Source organism: Porites lutea, chromosome 6 (genome assembly GCF_958299795.1).
Source record: "Porites lutea chromosome 6, jaPorLute2.1, whole genome shotgun sequence".
Taxonomy (NCBI): Eukaryota; Metazoa; Cnidaria; class Anthozoa; order Scleractinia; family Poritidae; genus Porites; species Porites lutea.
In genome coordinates, this window is record NC_133206.1 from 13,943,326 (window position 1) to 13,961,591 (window position 18,266).

The 18,266-nt window shown below is 42.3% G+C and overlaps 1 protein-coding gene across 1 annotated transcript in view; it reads left to right on the plus strand.

The window, feature by feature from the left end:
- LOC140941905 (uncharacterized) overlaps positions 1 to 12,640 on the plus strand; it is a 126,090-nt gene extending 113,450 nt beyond the window's left edge. The window contains 3 exon segments of the mRNA XM_073390908.1: positions 259 to 2,755; positions 3,149 to 12,594; positions 12,597 to 12,640. Of these exon segments, the coding sequence (XP_073247009.1) occupies positions 259 to 2,755; positions 3,149 to 12,594; positions 12,597 to 12,640 (11,987 nt within the window).
- Positions 12,641 to 18,266: the final 5,626 nt, after the last annotated feature.

Sequence of the window (18,266 nt, forward strand, 5' to 3'; positions counted from 1 at the left end):
CCACACAATAGTAAATGGTTTTCAAAAGTGATTAGTTTCAACCGGATTAAGTGATCTAATTTATTTTAAACAAAAAGTAAAAATGTGTCAGTGGGACGACAAAATAAGCGGGGATAGCTTGTCCAGTGTGTATAATAGCGTTATATGTAAATATAACTACAAAAATAGGAGTATCGAATTCTTTTTTCTCTTGCCTAATTGTCGTTTTGTTCTCACGCAAAGCAGCTTTGTTATAACAATATGATGTTTTTCTTTTAGGGGTGTTGGCTTACTATCAACTTAACGGTCAAGGCGACCTGTTTAGCAGAGAAATGTACGTCGGACCTAACTTATTTACCTCGGGTGGCACTTTGTGGCTTGGTCACTGGCACATAACTCAGCACCACATCACAGGTGTGCCGCTACAGCCATTCTTTGGAAGCATAGATGAAGTTCGCATCTGGAACTTTTTGCTGGATACTGTACTTATCCGTCAGAGTTTCTTCGCTGTTGTCAATGGGAACCTACCTACATTGAGTGCTCTGTGGAAATTTGACGAGGGTGCTGGTCGAGTGGTGAACAATCTTATAGCCGGTTCATCAAGTATCTATCTTCCTCAAGTGATCAGCAGACGCCCTTTGTGGCAGTTCTCCTACACTCGAGATGTGCTTCCAATAATAGTTGTTAGTCCTACAGTCGTGTTTACTAATGTTACTTTCGAATTCTTGGCCAAAAAGCTCTGCTTTGAACTGATTTACGACATTCGAATGAAGACTCTATGTGGGCAGCTACTAGAGAAAGCCGTTCCTCAGTTTTACTATCAAGCGTGTCTTGCTGATGTCCATTCCTCTGGATCCTTAGACAGTGCTTATGTCATACTATATGCTTATGCCGACTACTGCCAATATGTCCTTCTGCTTCCCTCATCCCCTGCTCAACACTTATGTCAGCAAATTCCAATCAGCCTTCGCCAGGAGTGGATAGGCGCCGATTGTTCCTTTAAGTGCGTCTTTGGACATCCCGACATTCAAAACGCGAGCCTGTGTGTGTGCACACGAGGGTACTGGGGTAAGGACTGCGCCAATGAATGCCCAGGAGGTGGCAATACCCCCTGCAACCAACGCGGAAGCTGTAACGTAAAGAACGGAACTTGTGAATGTGTTTATAACTGGCAGGGAAATGATGACTGTAGTGAATGTACCCCTGGTTGGACAGGATCTGATTGCTCTGTTGCCGTTGCACTGGCCCAGGCACCAACATGCTCAGCCTTCTTTGGAGGACATTATACCAACTTTGACGGCGCTTACTTTAACTTTTTTGGTGTCGGCGAATTTTGGTTGATGAGAGGGCCGGGAGTTCAAGGACAGTTCAGACAAATACCATGTCATAATGGCAAAACGCGTTGTATAAACGCGGTGGGGTTCTCCTTTATTTCTGAATGGAAACTGACGTTCCATGCTCCTTATGAAGAAAGTGAGCGACCTGTTGTTTGGGTGAATGGTAGTGTGACACAATTTAGTTCAACAAGACTCCACATTTCCAGTGGATTTTTCTTGAAACAGACGTCTTCAACGACTTATCTTCTCTCCAGCGAGATTCAAGATCTCACATTTCAGCTGCGTGTAATTGGAAGAGAACTTTTAATTGCAGGTCATGTCAATCAGTCGTTATGTTATAAAACGAATGGATTGTGTGGAAATTGTGATGGCAACAGGGAGAATGACTTCAATCTGACAGATCGTGCGTCTTTCGAGGAAACATGGAGAGTTTCCACTGACGAAAGCCTCTTCATTTATAACTACGGAACTTACAATGAACAACGGCAGGTAACTGGTGGGGAATACGCTTTAAAGTTCGAGCGAATTGGTGTGTCTACCGATCTTATACCTGACGTACTAAATTCGTCTGTTATCACTACCGAACTGCTGTTTAAGGTGCTTGCAAATTCAAAGCCTGGAGGCGTTCTCTTCACCTACAGCAAGACAGTGACATTTACCATGTTTATTAACGTGACCATAAGATTGTGCATTGGGCTGGAGATTTGGGATACTGGAATATCCGCGGAGATAGACAACTGGAACCAAGTAACCCTCGTTTACAATAACATCACCGGTGCCATCTACTTCTACCATATCAATTCTGTAGGTAATATTCGTCAAGCTACCCGTACAATGACTGCCGGTGTATTTAAGAGGGGAGGAAGCACTATCTCTGTTGGTCAGTGGATACCAGCTCTGGAAACCAACACAGGTGAACGCTTTCGTTTACCTGGTTATCTTGGTTTGATCGACGAAGTTCGATTTTGGAACCGTGAATTCAGTGTGCATGATGTCAAAACAAACTGGAGAGTGAACGTTATTGCCACCGCTCGTCACCTTGCTATTTTGTGGAAATTCAATGAAGGACAGAACAACATCGTTCACGATTTGGTAAACGGTGTCCACTTGTATATTCCATCTGTACGCAGCGCTCCTCGTTGGATCTTCAGTTACGTTAACATAAAAATTTTACCAGTTATAACTGAAATCACCTTTCAAACGAGTGAGTTAAGAGTCAAAGCCGAGAAATGGTGCAATCATTACATCGTGACCTCACCCTTGAGCTATGCTTGCAGTGGACTTGGCGGTGGAACCAATTCATTTTATGTCAGAGCGTGTTTAAGGGTAATAGCTGCAAGAAACCAGGTATCGCTCGGAGTGAGTGTGGTGGTAGCGTTTGCAGATACGTGCCAAATGCAACTAAACATCGCCATCTGGCCGGCAAGAAGAATGTGCAGGTAGCTGTTTGGTTAATAACAATAACTAGACTTACGCTTTCAGTTTCAGTTTATTTATTTGCCAGGAAAAAAAAATACATATACAGACATTCAATATATTACAAAAATTAATAGTTAAAGGTTATAGAGACGTAAATTACAAGTGGAAGAATTAGAAGTATGATCACATGAACAGACTACTTTAGACACGACCGTGATCGAGTGCTAATGCGAGATGACCTTTGGGGTTGTCTGTTCAGTAATTCGTTAATCAAAGGTCACATTTATTACTGTCCTGTTTGATCTAAGTGAAGGCAAAAAACCCTGTAATTTGGATCATTCCATTTAACCGTGACTTTGAGACCATTTTCGAATTTAACAATGAGTATTAACACTGTGATTGTTTACTGGCAGATATGGGGCCTTCCAAGGCTCAAGACTTATCAACTGGATCGGTGTAAACTGTGATATTCCGTGTGTCTTTGGATACCAGACTCGAGAATTGTACGGTAGATGTGAGTGCGACAAAGGATTCTGGGGATCGCAATGTGACAAAATTTGTCTTGGGGGACCTGTGAATGTATGCAGTGGACACGGACGTTGCTTAGCTCGAAGTGGAACATGCCAATGTGGAAGGAAATGGCGAGGGGCAACAGACTGCAGCCAATGTACCCCAGGCTATTTCAGCAAAGATTGTTCGGTGGCTATTAGGCCACCTACAGATGAGCTCCCGATAACATCGGTGTTTGGAACTGGCTATTATGTCACTTTAGACGGTGTTAAAATCAATGTGAATGTGGCGGGTGAGTTTACCGTTCTGGCCTTGAAGCGTTATGGACTCAGCATTCAGTTTCGGCAAGTCAGAATAGGCGGTTATGTACGCTTAAGATGCGTCGCTGTACATGTTAGAGCAAATGTAATTGCAATCCATAGCAATATCGGAAGAGTAGGAGAAGTCTTAATAACAGTTAATGGTTTTCCCGTCAACCACAAGACCATTATTTCACTTGGGGTTTCAGGATTTGTATTTCAACGAGCATCGCTAAATAGATATACAATTACTGGTCCAGGAGGTTTCCAATTTGTTATAAACTCCCTTGGGATACACTTTGATGTTTCTATAACTATGGACAGATGGTTGTGTCAACAAGCTTGCGGTCTCCTTGGTAGATGCAGGCTTCCTGGATCCAGTGTAGTTCCATCCAATTGCTCTACCGGAGGAGGCATTTTAGACACTTATGATATCTCAACTGTAACACAAGATATACTCGTCTCTTATGTGAATAAATGGGCTGTCCCAGCCAACGAGAGCTCTTTTGGACCCATCCTAGAAATCGCGGGTGAATCACCTTCAGTAGGCGGAGGAGGGAGCTGTCTATTTTTCAACGGAACATCAATCGTGTCGCCACCTCTGGTAAATGTTTTTGTTGGCAATTACATCACCGTTCAGCTTTTTGTGAAGGCAAAGGACCCGAGATTCTACACAGGCACCATTATTTCATACGCTCAATCCGAGACTTTTGCAGTAACAGTAAACGGATCGATAAGGATTCACTTTGGCGCCATTGTCATTGATACACAGCTAATCCTCGAAAATGAACTATGGAATCACATATCCTTGGTCTATAGACGCAGCTCAGGTCTTGTTCAGTTCTACCTTATTGATTCTTTAGGCGTCATCCAATCCAGAGTATTTTTTATCGGCGTTGGTGTATTCCCAGAAGGTGGTACTTTATCAATCGCTCTCTGGCAGATCACCTCTGCAGTATCCCTGTCTATTCCTGGATTTGTAGGGTGGGTGGACGAGTTAAGTTTCTGGAATAAACGATTCGACGCTGTTATGATTCAGGAGATCTGGAACACCAACTTACAAGTAGATACACCAGGACTAGCACTTCTGTGGAAGTTTAACGAAGGAAGTGGCTTTGTTGCGCGAGCGACATTAGGATCATTTGACTTCAGGCTAGCTACCCCTCCTTTCCGAGGTCCTGTTTGGTACCCATCAAATGCAGTTATAGAAGCCTCTGCTTACGTAATACCGGAGCCTTCAAAAGAAGTTATGGACAATTCAACCCAAGAGCTGTGTTCAGATATTTTTCTTAAAGGTCCTCTACCTGAAGAATGTTCTAACGCGACGGGAGGATCTGATTTTTACTACGACGCTTGCATTGCGGAAGTTACCTCATCAGGAAGTCGTGACTCTGTTCTTGCTACAACAATGGCCTTCGCTGTGGAGTGCCAAGCCGCCCTCAATCTTTCAATGCTGCCAGGTCAAAGGCTTTGTAATGTGCTTCCTGGGGGACGTTATGATGACTGGGTTGGGATAAACTGCACTAAAAAGTGCCTTTTTGGAAGGTATTCAGATGGCGCTTGTAAATGTGACAGTGGTTACTGGGGAGCAAACTGTTCCAGTGTGTGCCCTGGGGGTGCGGATAACCCTTGTTTCGGGAATGGTCAGTGTAACATGGAAACCGGCGTATGCAAGTGTCATCCCAACTGGCAAGGAGGCCAAAACTGCTCTTCATGCACACCCGGTTGGAAAGGTTCATCGTGCTCTGTCGCTGTGACAACAATAGAACCATCTGTTGCAAACGTAACCTTCAAAATCTGCAGCATATCAGAAAGAGGCTACGTGACTGGATTTGATGGCTCACTTTACACGTTTACGACACTGGGCGAATTTGTCATGATAAACTCTACCATCCTTCAAGTGCATGTTCGGCAAGTACCATGTCAGGTTAGCTCCGTATGCATCAGTGCTGTGGGTGTGAGGTTTAATGGATTGTCCATCAGTGTTCACGCTCCATACGACATTAACTCCCGGCCAGTTGTATATGCAAACGATAAACAAATTAGTGCTGGAGGAGAGCCTACTAAAGAAATGTTTATAAGCAATGTCACTGTTCAGCCACTGTCTTCCACTTCCTACAGGATTGTTATTTCACACTATTTGTCCATACAAACAGTCTTTGCAGCTCGATACCTCAGCGTAGAATCCACAATGCCTTTGAGTTTCTGCCAATATGCCGATGGACTTTGTGGCTCTTGCACTAAAGTACCGACCTTAAACGAAACTCAGGGAAATGGAAGTTCTCTTTTCCCGACGAAACGACCAACAACTGTTTTGGAAGAGTTTGGACGAGCAAACGCATCTCATAATAACGTTGATGGCTTTGTAAAAGAGGAACTGTCCGTTAAAGGCGTAGGTGGATCTGTCATTGTTATTGATAAACAAGTCCACAAGGAAACTCGAGTTATATACGGTGGTATCTATAATCTCTATTACAGATTCACCGCAGTAGTTACGCAAAAGGTAGTTCGTCTCTTTGTGAGCGATACGGTATCATTCCAGCTGCTTGTCAAATCGTGCGATCCACGGATATGCGGAGGAACTTTGCTTTCTTACACCTCGAATGTGACCTTTTACATTAGCAATCATATTACGGTGAAAGTTGTCATCGGGCTAGAAGTCTTTAATACAGGAATTGCTACAGAGGAAGGTTTGTGGAATCAGATCACCATTGTATTTTACCGCTTAAAGCTGCAACTCTTTGTTTTTGTGACATTTTCATCAGGACTGGTACAAGTGCGAAAGTTTAATGTGACAATTGACCCTTTCATTGTGGAAGGAACATTTGCTGTCGGCATGTGGCAACCTGCTTCTGGTTCCATCAGCGTTCAACCAACCAACGTGTTTTACGGGCAAATAGATGAATTATGTGTATGGAGCAGACCACTTGACTATGCACTAGTTCAGCAAAGTTGGCGATCAAATATTCAACCTAACGCCCCATCTCTTACGAACTTGTGGAAATTCAACGAGGGGGAAAGTGCCGTAGTCAAGGACCTTGTTTCTGGCGTAACGTTATCCTTTCCCAAATATCCTTTAGGGACGCCACAATGGGTATTCTCTGACGCAGCCATAGCCTCCGTGGTTGCAGTGAATACGAATAAGAACAATGCAACTTTGCAGGAAATCGCTACAGAGGGGTGTATCGAACTGATCTTCAAAGGACCTATCTATACTGCTTGTAGGCTACTAGGCAACGTTACCTTGGAATTTTACTTCCGCGCCTGCGTAGAAGCGGTTGTAGACAGTGGTTCAACAGTTGAGTCAATCGATGTAGTTATAACCATCTCCGATTACTGCGAGAAAACACTTAGTTTGTCTTACTGGCCAGCTCAACCATTATGCAACAAATTTCCTGGCAAACGTTTTCCAAATTGGATAGGTGCAAACTGTACAATTCCCTGCATTTTTGGCCAAGCTTCAAATGACAGCGAAGTCTGTAAATGCGACCCAGGCTTCTATGGAGCAAACTGCTCGGGTATTTGTCCAGGAGGAAGAGGACGCACGTGTAACAATCATGGTATCTGTGATGCTGTGACAGGAAAATGCTTCTGCGAGCTAAATTGGAGAGGAAATGAGAACTGTACGGCTTGCTCAAGTGGCTGGGCAGGAACAGATTGTTCAACTGCTGTCACAAGATGGCCCCATGGAGGAGCTTTGTTTGGTGTTGGTGCAGTATTACTCGGTGGGCATTTTACATCGCTCAGAGGCATTAGCTTCACCTTGCACGTGACCGGTGAATATTACCTCATATACTCTATACATGTTTCCGTACTTGTGCAAATTCGACTTGTCTCCTGCTTTGAACGTGCAACCTGTATTAATTCCATTGCGATAAAAATCTCTTCGCATACATTTGTTTTACATGGACCGTACACGTCTGGAGGAGACGTGGTTGTCTGGTTAAACGGAATAATTATTGATATCGATGTGCATCCAATAACTGTTCAGACATACGGATTTGAAGTCAAGAAAATTGCATCATATCTGTGGGAAGTAAAATACACAGGATTACACTTCAAAATACATATCACCGGACGCTATTTGAGCCTGAGCACAAAACTAACGGGCTTGGTTTGCAAAACCGCAATCGGTCTACTTGGTTCCTGTAATCAGGATTTATTAGAATCCCTGATGTCTTTTCATCCAAATAAAAACTGCTCCGATGTGAGCCTTGCGTTTAATAGAACAGAAAACCATAATGCATCAAACAACAAAAGCGCAACTCAAGATGTTATAACAGCGCTTGTTGTTACAAAGCTCAAAGTGAAAGCATGCCAAAGTTTATTCCAGTACGAGTATAAAGACTTGATAGAATATCGCGATGCGAACGCTGGCTACGCCCTGTATTTTGACCAAACAGCGGTCGTTTCTGGAGTCATCTACAAGGCCTTCTTATCTACTGACATAACCATTAAAATCATGTTCAAAACAGTGCGTTACGGAGTTATCTTTGCCTATACAAGCAGCAAGACCTTCTTTGTAACTAACAAAGGAGGAAAATTCACTATTTACTACGGCGACGAAAACTATCCTACAAACATCGCTGCGGAACTAAATGAATGGAACCAGATTAGTCTCGTGTTCAGAAAATCCACTACTGTCTTACAGTTCTACTACTTTTCGCATGGAGGTCAGCTGCATCGCCTCGATATATACACTGGAGTGGATATTTTTGCTCCCGGAGGAATGATCGCTTTGGCTGGTTGGATGCCGTCTTTGGATGGATCTGGAATTCAGCCTGCTGAAAGTTTTGTTGGGGTTGTCGATGAAGTTCGCATCTGGACGCGCTATTTCCATCCAGCGTTCATTTTACAAACGTGGAATCGAACGGTGGACGTAGAAACGGAAGACATCGCACATGTATGGAAGTTTGACCAAGGTGAGGGCATTGTCGCTTTGGACAAGGTCACTGGGATGAAGCTGGAGTTACCATTCAAGCCTTGGAGGAAACCTAAGTGGAGATATTCAGATGTGATATTACAAATGCCATTTTACAAAAGTCCAACATCTTTCTCCTTCAAGAACACAACATTTCAAGAGCAAGCTGAACATTTTTGCAACAGAACGTTATTAATGGGACCGCTCAATCCCAAATGTAACAACTTGGGTCCGGGGGTGGCGATCTTTTACTTCCGATCCTGTCTCCGTCATATTTCAACATACGAATCCCTTTACATGTCTTTGGAGGTGATGATATCATACGCCGACTACTGCCAGGCCATCAACAATCTAACAGTTTGGCCAGGAAAAACACTCTGCAATGAATATCCAGGAAGGGATTTCCCAATCTGGTTCGGAAAAGCTTGCGATCGAAAGTGCGTATTTGGAACAAAAATTGACTCTGAAACTTGCCTCTGTCACTACGGTTACTGGGGCCCTGAGTGCGAGAGTCCATGCCCTGGTGGAGCTGCGAGTCCGTGTGGTAACAACGGCGTGTGTGATAGCATCACAGGCAAGTGCAATTGTCGTGCTAATTATAACGGGACAGTGGACTGTAGTAAGTGCTCTTTAGGATGGACTGGGATCGATTGCTCCCTTGCCTTGGTATCGCTAAAGAAGCTACACTTCTCCATCGCGATATGCTCCATTGGTGGTCATTACATCACCTTTGGCGGCTATAGCTTCACCCTTGTGGCTGTTGGTGAGTACTACGTAATAAATGTGCCTCACAAGTCATTTCAAGTTCACGTTCGTCAGGTACCGTGCAGATTACAATCGGTCTGTGTTAACGCCATTGGAATAAGGGTTTTATCAACTGTGATATCATTCCATGCTCCGTATATAACAGGTGGTGGTCCAGTTATATGGGTCAATGGAAGATTTATACCTTTATCAGGTCTAGTCTCCAATCTCGGAAACCGTCATCATCGCATTCTACTGAAGTATGAAGGTCATAGCCACTACCAAATATCTTGGAAAGACCACTTTGTGATCCGCATTCGTATCACTGGACGCTACTTGAGTTTCAAGGTAGAGGTCAACCCTGAGTACTGTAAGAACTCTACGGGTCTACTTGGCTCTTGCGATAGTGATCCTAACAATGATCTCAAAATCAGTTCGAACACAAGTGTCATCCCAGCCAACGCCTCTCAGTCACTCTTAAACGATGGAGTTGGAAGCAGTGCTGCTGTACTTGATAGGGACAGAGTCATTGTTTTGAAGTACAAACATTACCAAGAAACAAGACTACCATCTGGAGGCATATACGCCATTTTCGTCAACAGAACGGGAGTTTCATCTAAGCCACTGACGAGAACATTTATATCCCACGTCGATATAACGGTCGAAATCCTCGTTAAGCCTTACCAATTGGCTGGAACAATTTTTTCTTACGCAGCTGTACAAACATTTGCGATAACAATTGAAAATTTCTTCATAATTCATTTTGGAAAAACTGTCATTGATACTGGTGTAACGGCAACAATCAAACAGTGGAGTCACATATCGCTTGTTTGGCACTATAGGACAAAAGTTCTGGAATTCTATCACTTTGACTTCAATGGGGAAGTACAACGAAGGTCGTACACGTTATCTTCCCACCCATTCCTACCTGGTGGAGTCCTTTCACTTGGGCGGTGGGAAGCTTCGCCTGGTGACAATGACGCCTGCACTTTTACTTCGTTTGTTGGTATCTTTGATGAATTTCGTGTGTGGAAACGTGCTTTTAATCCAGCTCTCGTACAACAGAACTGGCGTATGAATGTCCTTCCAACACATCCAGACGCCACAGGTCTTTGGAAGATCAATGAAGGTGAGGGTGACGTCATTAAGAATTTGGCGAGCAACGAACACTTATATTTGCCAAGGTTACCATGGCAACAGCCTAAGTGGGTTTTCTCTGATGCTGAGGTCAAAACCAATTTTACATCGAAGAGCAAGCCATTTGAGTTGCACTTTTCAAATAAAGCACTAGAGAATATGGCCAAATCTTTCTGCTTCGAGCTCTTTTACAGTAGCCAAATTTCTGATTTCTGTTACGCTGGCTTAAAAGCTGAACTTGAATTTTATTACCTTGTTTGTCTAAAAGATATAGCAACGACTGGATATTTGAATACAGCCCTGACAGCTGTTGTAACCTTCTCTGACCATTGTCAAGCTGTTCTTAATCTTACCAGCTGGCCGGCAAAACCACTTTGTAATAGGTTCCCTGGAAGTCATTTCCCTTTGTGGATTGGACATAAGTGTGACGTAAAATGCGTGTTTGGTACTGTGGATCCTGACGATGGTAACTTGTGCATGTGCTCTGAAGGCTACTGGGGAAAGGATTGTTCTCATCTATGTCCCGGAGGGCCACTGCATACATGTGGAGGACACGGCCGGTGCGACAGAACTACAGGAAAATGCAAGTGCGAAGTGAATTGGGCCGGTAACTCCAACTGTAGTAGCTGTAGTCCTGGTTGGAGTGGAATCAACTGTCAATTTGCCGTCAAACCCGTCAAAGGTGTAACTTTGAACACAGTTGTCGTTGCATCAGTTGGAGGATACGGCTACTTCACAACGTTCTTCGGTGTTAGTTTTACCCACAGAGTAGTTGGCGAGTTCTACCTGTTGCGATCACCTGCACACAACTTCTTCATCCAGCATCAACAAGCTCCATGCGTCACTGGTGATACTTCTACCTCCCTTTGTACAACAGGATTTGGATTTGGTTTCGGTAGCAGCCATGTTGTTATTCGTGCTCCTATCACAATACTTTCAAAAGCAGTTGTCGTATTCCCGCTTGTCTGGTTGAACAACAGAGTAGTTCACATTCACCACAGAACCCAACTATCCGTGCACTTCGTTATGGTCCGGCTGTCCAATGCAACGTTTCATATCTACGGTCCACACGGAATTAAATTTTCATTAACTGTTGGCCATAGTCTTGCTGTGATAATTCGTATGCCAGCTGCATACTGTCAGAGTTCAACAGGTTTACTTGGAGTCTGCAAAAGCCATACTCTTAAGGGATCCAGCAACCTTGAAACATATATCACGGCTCTTAAAATAAATTCAGTAGTAGATCCTTCCAAGTCAATGTTCATCTGTAAGTTCCTACACTACATCGAACATCGCGTGCCCACGCATGCTGGATTCAATCTGTTCTTCGAAGACCATTACGTTCGCTCTCAGCCCATGTACTTCCCTAATGTTGATGTCTTAACAGTCGAACTGCTTGTTATGGCGCCCAGACTAGGAGGAGTCATCTTTTCGTACTCAAGCCAAAGGCGTTTGGCTATAGTTAACAATGAAAAATTAATGATCATCTACAGTGGATCATTGTTTCACACAGGGCTGACCCTTGAGATTGGCCAGTGGAATCAGATCTCCCTGGTTTATAGGAAGATGGTTGGAATTCTTCATTTCTATTTGTTTAGCTCTTCTGGGGAAGTCAAAGTCCGCGTATTCAAACTTGATAACCACGTTTTCACAAATGGTGGCGTCTTAGCGCTTCGACAATGGCAGCTGTCGCCTGGTTCCGATAATTCGCTTCCTGGATCTAGCTTTGTTTGGCAAGTTGACGAAATGCGTATCTGGAAAAGACGGCCAAGCCCAGACCTAGTGAAAGTTAATTGCAGAGTAAATGTGCCAGCCCACGCCTATCCAGACTTGCTACACTTGTGGAAGTTCAGTCAGGCTAAGGGAAGAGTCATTCGTGATTTGAGAGGAAAGAGCGACTTGCTTACGGTGAAATTTCACAAGCCTCACTGGTCGTTTTCGGATGCTGATGCCCGCAGTAGAAAGCCTATTAGCAAGGACATTGCTTTCATTAACACAAAACTAAGACAAGATGCAGAATCTTTCTGCTATAGTCTTATTCTCAACGGCTCACTGTACGCCAGATGCGAGGCTCTTTCTCTTCAGGTTGCTCAATTTTATTACAAAGCTTGCCTCCGTGACATTTTGCTGTCGCGTAATTTACACTCTGCTGTTCACGCAGTTGCTACATTTGCCGACTTCTGCCAGAACTCACTGGAACTGATCGAATGGCCAGCCAGAGAACTGTGTCATCGCTCTCTGCTTCAACGAACTCACGCTGGATTGGTTCGCGTTGCACTGCGATGTTCAAATAACTGAATGAAACAAACTTTGAAGACGATCGATCTACTAAACGGCGTTTCCAAAATATACAATAAACTTCTGAATGTGCACAACGAGTAATATTAATTTAGAATAGAGTGGAATTAGTTGCTTAATTTTCCAAAATGAACAGTTTTTAATTAGCAAATAAAGGTGCAGTGCACTTGCAGCTAGCGCTTATTGAATGCTACAGCAGAAAAGCAAACTATGTACGTCTCCAAGATATATAGACAGAAAAAGCCAACCAAGTAAACAAATTACACCTTAGATTCTCCTAGATGGTGGGAAAAAAAACTATAAGCAACAGTGATAACAATTTTGCAGTTCTATTGAAATGATGAATTGACTGGTTTGAAAGCCTTTCTCTGTCAGTCAGATTTGATCAGTGACCACATGATTGTGTTCACCTTGCGTTCAGATAACAATCGTTGCTGTATTAGTAAAGTGCTAAATTAGACTATCCATATTAATCTTTGAGTTTATTTAGTTAATTAATTAGTGATGAAACAGTCCAAAATGTCAAACATAAATGAAGAGGGCTGCACTAGCGTCAATAGTAAACATGATGAACTACGTGTCAAAATACCTTTTAATTCTTGAAAAAATCTAATTTAGCGATTAAGCGTTACATGCTAATGACATGGTACTAAACTGAACGTATTTTAGCTGTTTTCTGTGGAACACTATTTTATTTGAGTAGATATAAACAGTTTTTATTAAATTTTCAATAAAGTACTTCAAGAGTTCCAATACAAGTCTTGCGTGTTATAACTAATAGGGTAGTGCAGTTTCGAATTAAATATTACCGCTGAATACAAACATTAACGACACATTCATACAATTCTGTGCTCTCACTCACGTGGCCAGCATCTATGCAAATGTATTGGAACAAAAGAAAGCGTTTACATAAGAAAAGAGTTCAACTCCCACAAGACTGGTTTGGGACACAAACGTGGCCGCCATTTCATTGTTTTGGGACACAAATATGGCCGCCATGACGTCAAGTGAAAACACACAATAGCAGAGTAATAACCAGGTCTTTTTCTCGTTGGAATTTGTGAATACATTGCTTCAGATGGAGGCTAAGCCTGTAAAAATGCGTTATCACTTCTTTAATTCAGCGGTCATAGCGAACTAGAAACTGGACTATTAACTTGCTATAAAACTTGTGTATCCAAGTGGTTCATAATTCTTTCTAGTTTAAGTAACATGTAACATTTGGGAGTAGTATGACTTACCTCTTTTGCGAAGTGATGGTTCCAGTCAACGGGGGTGGGGGGTGGGGGGGAGGGAGGTTTCTCGTGTGCATTGAAAACAACTAAAGCCTCTCCTGTTGAGGGTACCATGAAGTAATTTGAGTTACCTAGGTAATTGATTGAACTTTCTTGGTTTAAATTAACGCCATAAGTAAACCCAATTGGGATGTTGGGAGAACAGTAGAATTACGTGTAAATTCAGTACTAGAATTCTGTTTGTCATTCTTACGGTTTCCTCTCCTATCATCATCCCGCATGCGTCAACTAAACGGGCTATCCAATGGAAAGTTGAATCTTTCACTTAACGCTCCGTTTCCACATAATGGTCCGGATCGTCTAAGACTTCTCAGAATGTGTTCAGTCCACCGTCCAAAAAACCTTTGGGCGATTTCTTTAGTCTGAACGTGGCCTGAGGTTGCGCGCTAGGTTGTAGGTTTGTTTTACACTAAACGACTCCTGATTAGGGCAGTTCAGCTTTGGATATTACAGTTAAAAGACCAGGCTTATTTTATGTTGGCATTTGCTACAGATTTGTGCGCTATGGGCTTAACCCAGCAAGTTTCCAGCATCACCGATGCAATAGCATTATGCAGATTATGTTAATTATCTTGAAAGAGGCGCAATAGCCCGCTTTCCAACAACCAGGACGAAAAGGATCACAGAGATCAAAACAAGTCATTGGAAGCACTTTACGGTACGTGTCTACTGCCAAATGGCAACGGAGATTATGTTCAGTGTATTAAATATTTGGCTGGTATCACACATTATTGTTATTATTATTAACATCATCATCATTTGCAATTGTTTTGCTTAATTAAAGCTTCATTGAGACCGAGACTAAATCTTAGTCTCTAGGTACTGTCTAGTTGATTTTATATAAAACCCTTCTCAAAATATGTTAAACTGAGGAAACAGCCTATATTTCGCGATCCCACTGGTGGTTTTACAACGAAATGACGTCTGAGAAACAAGGGCAAAAATTCCATACTGATTACGCATCACTACCCAGATCTGGGTAGTTCATCTTATTGGTTGTGCCCCGTGGGAAATTTGCTTCAGCCAAAAGGTCATTGTATTTTGAGAGTTTTTCCGTTTTTTTAGAGGTATTCATGTCTGATAGTATTACAATCTAAATCAGGTTACAAGCCTGGTTTATGTGACTTTTAATTGCAATGTCTGGTTTGTTAACAGCAATTCCTCAATCTGCAGTGGCGGATCCAGACTTTCAGATAAGGGGGCGGCCCGTCATCCAGACCCTGAGATAAGGGCGGGGGGGGGGGTGCCTGGTCTTAAAAGAAAAATTTTTCAGCACTTTGAGCCTCAGTTTGGTCCAAAAATAAGGGGGGCCTGGCCCCCCTGGATCCACCACTGGTCTGTGACGGTGTTTGCATCTACCATATAACAGTGGCACCCTCATTTTCCACAACTGTCTGTGGGCTGTGATCACATGCATACCATTTTCCCTGTATTTTAAACCTGTAATTCTGGCATATCTTCTAATGAATGTATGTTGTGGCCTTGACAGGTCTACGAATACATCATTATCATTATCATAATAATCATCATTTTATTGCCCAGACTAAACAATACTTTGCATAATCTGTACAAAGGTGGGATATAACTAGACAGAAAAGAAAGACTGAGAGTGATAAGGAAATATGCATTGTAATTTATATCATCTTAAATCAAACAAAAAGTACCTCAAGGATAGGGTTATTTGACATCAGGATTTTTGACATGAAGATGGCCCAAAATGTCAAATCTCCCTGGGTACACTAGCCCTGCAACCCTGGTGCTTAACATTGATTAAATGTTAATTAATCTCAGTGGCATTTCTAATGTAATTCAAATATATTAGACATTGGACATCACTTGTGGTTTCATCCTTACACTTAGTCTGCTACACAGCGTTTTTAGTGTCGCCATGCAATGCTCCTCCCCCCTCCTCTCCTCCAACAGCATGACTGATGAAACAAAAAACTGCTGTTTGGCAGTCTAGCTTACACTGGGTTTCAATAAATCCAAGACTATAATTATTCTTGTTTGTTCCTTTATGCACAATAATTGAACTTCAAACCCATTGGAGTCACCACCAAAACAAATGATGCTATCCAATTAAATTTAAATCACATTAAATTTCAGATATTTAATATTCATGAATATTTTCTTTAATACAAGTATTGACCATAAATCATTCTTTTTAGTATGAATTTTCATTTTACTGCAAATAGACTGTTTTTGTAACTATTTTGGTAGTAGTTTTTTAAATTTTTAAGTATGTCTTTTTAGTATGAATTTTCATTTCATTGTAAATAGACTGTTTCTTATAAGTACCTTTTTTGATAGTAGTTTTAAAATTTTTAAGTATGTCCACATCAGCTTTATAAGTTGCAACTCCTTACCTTCATTACCAAATAAATCATGTATGTATAAGCTTATGTATTGGCATTAGTTTAGCTATAAAAGCAACCAGAGTATTAATGCACCTATCAATGTTAAGCCCCAGGGTGGGGGGGGGCGGGCAGACCCAGGGGAATTTGACATTTTAATGGAAGCCAGAGTCAAATTCCCCACCCCCAGGCACCTACTAAATGTCAATTTCCCGCCTCCGGGGTAACTTTTTCTAACAGAGTCAGGACTTAATAATTAACAGGTTGGAAAGGATATGTCTTTTACAACCTCACATAGTGTTCACTGCAACACAAAAGAGGCAGTGCCAGAAAATGTCATCCTCTGCAGGGCATAATAAAGGTGGCCAAGAAGCTCTAACACAAACTTGATGGTACCACATGTCACATGTGTCACACTGTATCCACAGGACTTGTTCTTGGGCATTATCAGGATCCTCACTCTTGCAGATTTGGCAGACCTGTAAATTACAAAAGGAGACTACTCACAAGCCATGATTTTTAAACTAGTAGCAATTGAAAAACATATACTTCCAATCTAAAATGAGTCCAAAACTGCACTGACAGTAAAGTAACTAGCCTCTGTATTTTGATTCTCTGTCTTTTTGTTCAATCTTCTTTCCCTCCTCGTCTTGGCTGCCTTTGATGCACCACGTTTCCGATTATCCTGGACAGTTCGAAGATGTTGCAACCACATGGATACCTTCAGAAAGAAATAGAAAAAAAGTCACAAAAAAAACAAAAGTATAAATATGTGCAACAACAACTTACCTCGTTTTGGGGGAGTAATACGTCAGCAGCAGCAATTTCAGTGTCTCTTCTGTTAAAGAGTTCTTTCAATACTTCTGTAGGAGGCTGAACCGCTTCGATGGTTTTATCAGCATGTCCGGCAAACAACTCTTCAGGCACCATATAATGGCCAGAGCAGAATCCACTACACTCCTTACAGGCTAGATTGCCATAGGGTCTATAAAGAGGAAAACATATTCAATTTCAACTTTCGTATACAGTGTTTTGTATTACCTCTTCATTGACCAAGTCATGCAACACTTAAAATAGCAAATTCTTCACTTGTTTTACCTCTTTGGATCTGGCACAGGAAGAGGGGTGAAGCTGAGAGGAGGACCTCCTGGGTACCAAGTTGGTTCAACAGCTGGCCTTCCATCTTTGCACAGAGGGTGAATACACTCATCTTGGTAGCAGCAGGTTAAATGGAAGACATACTTATCTGGTAAACCAGGAACTAGGTGACGGGCTCGAAGGTTCCATACATCTTCTATCCTCTGAACATTCATGAATATGCAAACATGCACAAAAAGTAATCCAAGAGAAACAGAAGGAACGAAGACTCTTCTATTTATAAACATTCGATCATACAATGAAGAAGTGATGGTTCATGTATACCGAAAAATAAAACAGATTTCCTTACCTTTCTTTCGCTCATGTTGTCTTCATAATTTGAAGAAAAGCAGAGGTCATTTACTTCTGGTGACTTCTGGGTATTACCAAGAGGGCAGGTCACTCATTTCCAGTTTCTCTCGGTCTTCCAAGATGGCGGCCATGTCAAATTCCCGACCCTGGGGCAACGCTTAAATGTCAAAATCCCTACCCAGGGGAAGGCACTCTCAGTCAATTTCCCGTGGGTAGCCTGCCCCCCCCCCCCCCACCCTGGGGCTTAACATTGATAGGTGCATAACCAAATCACTGAAATCACTTGAAAGAAGAGGAATGAAGGTGAAAAAGTAACGTTTGAGGTTTATTTGAGGTTTTAGGGACTTGCCGAGAGCATTTTTACGATTTTGTCGCAAATTCAGTGACGAAATAATTTTCACCCTACCGGTAAAGGTAAACAGCTCTTTTGTCTTCCAACCCTGTCACGAAACGGGACGCCATGTTACATGTAAGCAACCTCGTTCCCAGGTTCGAGAGACCCTTGCTGGGTCTGGCCACGTATC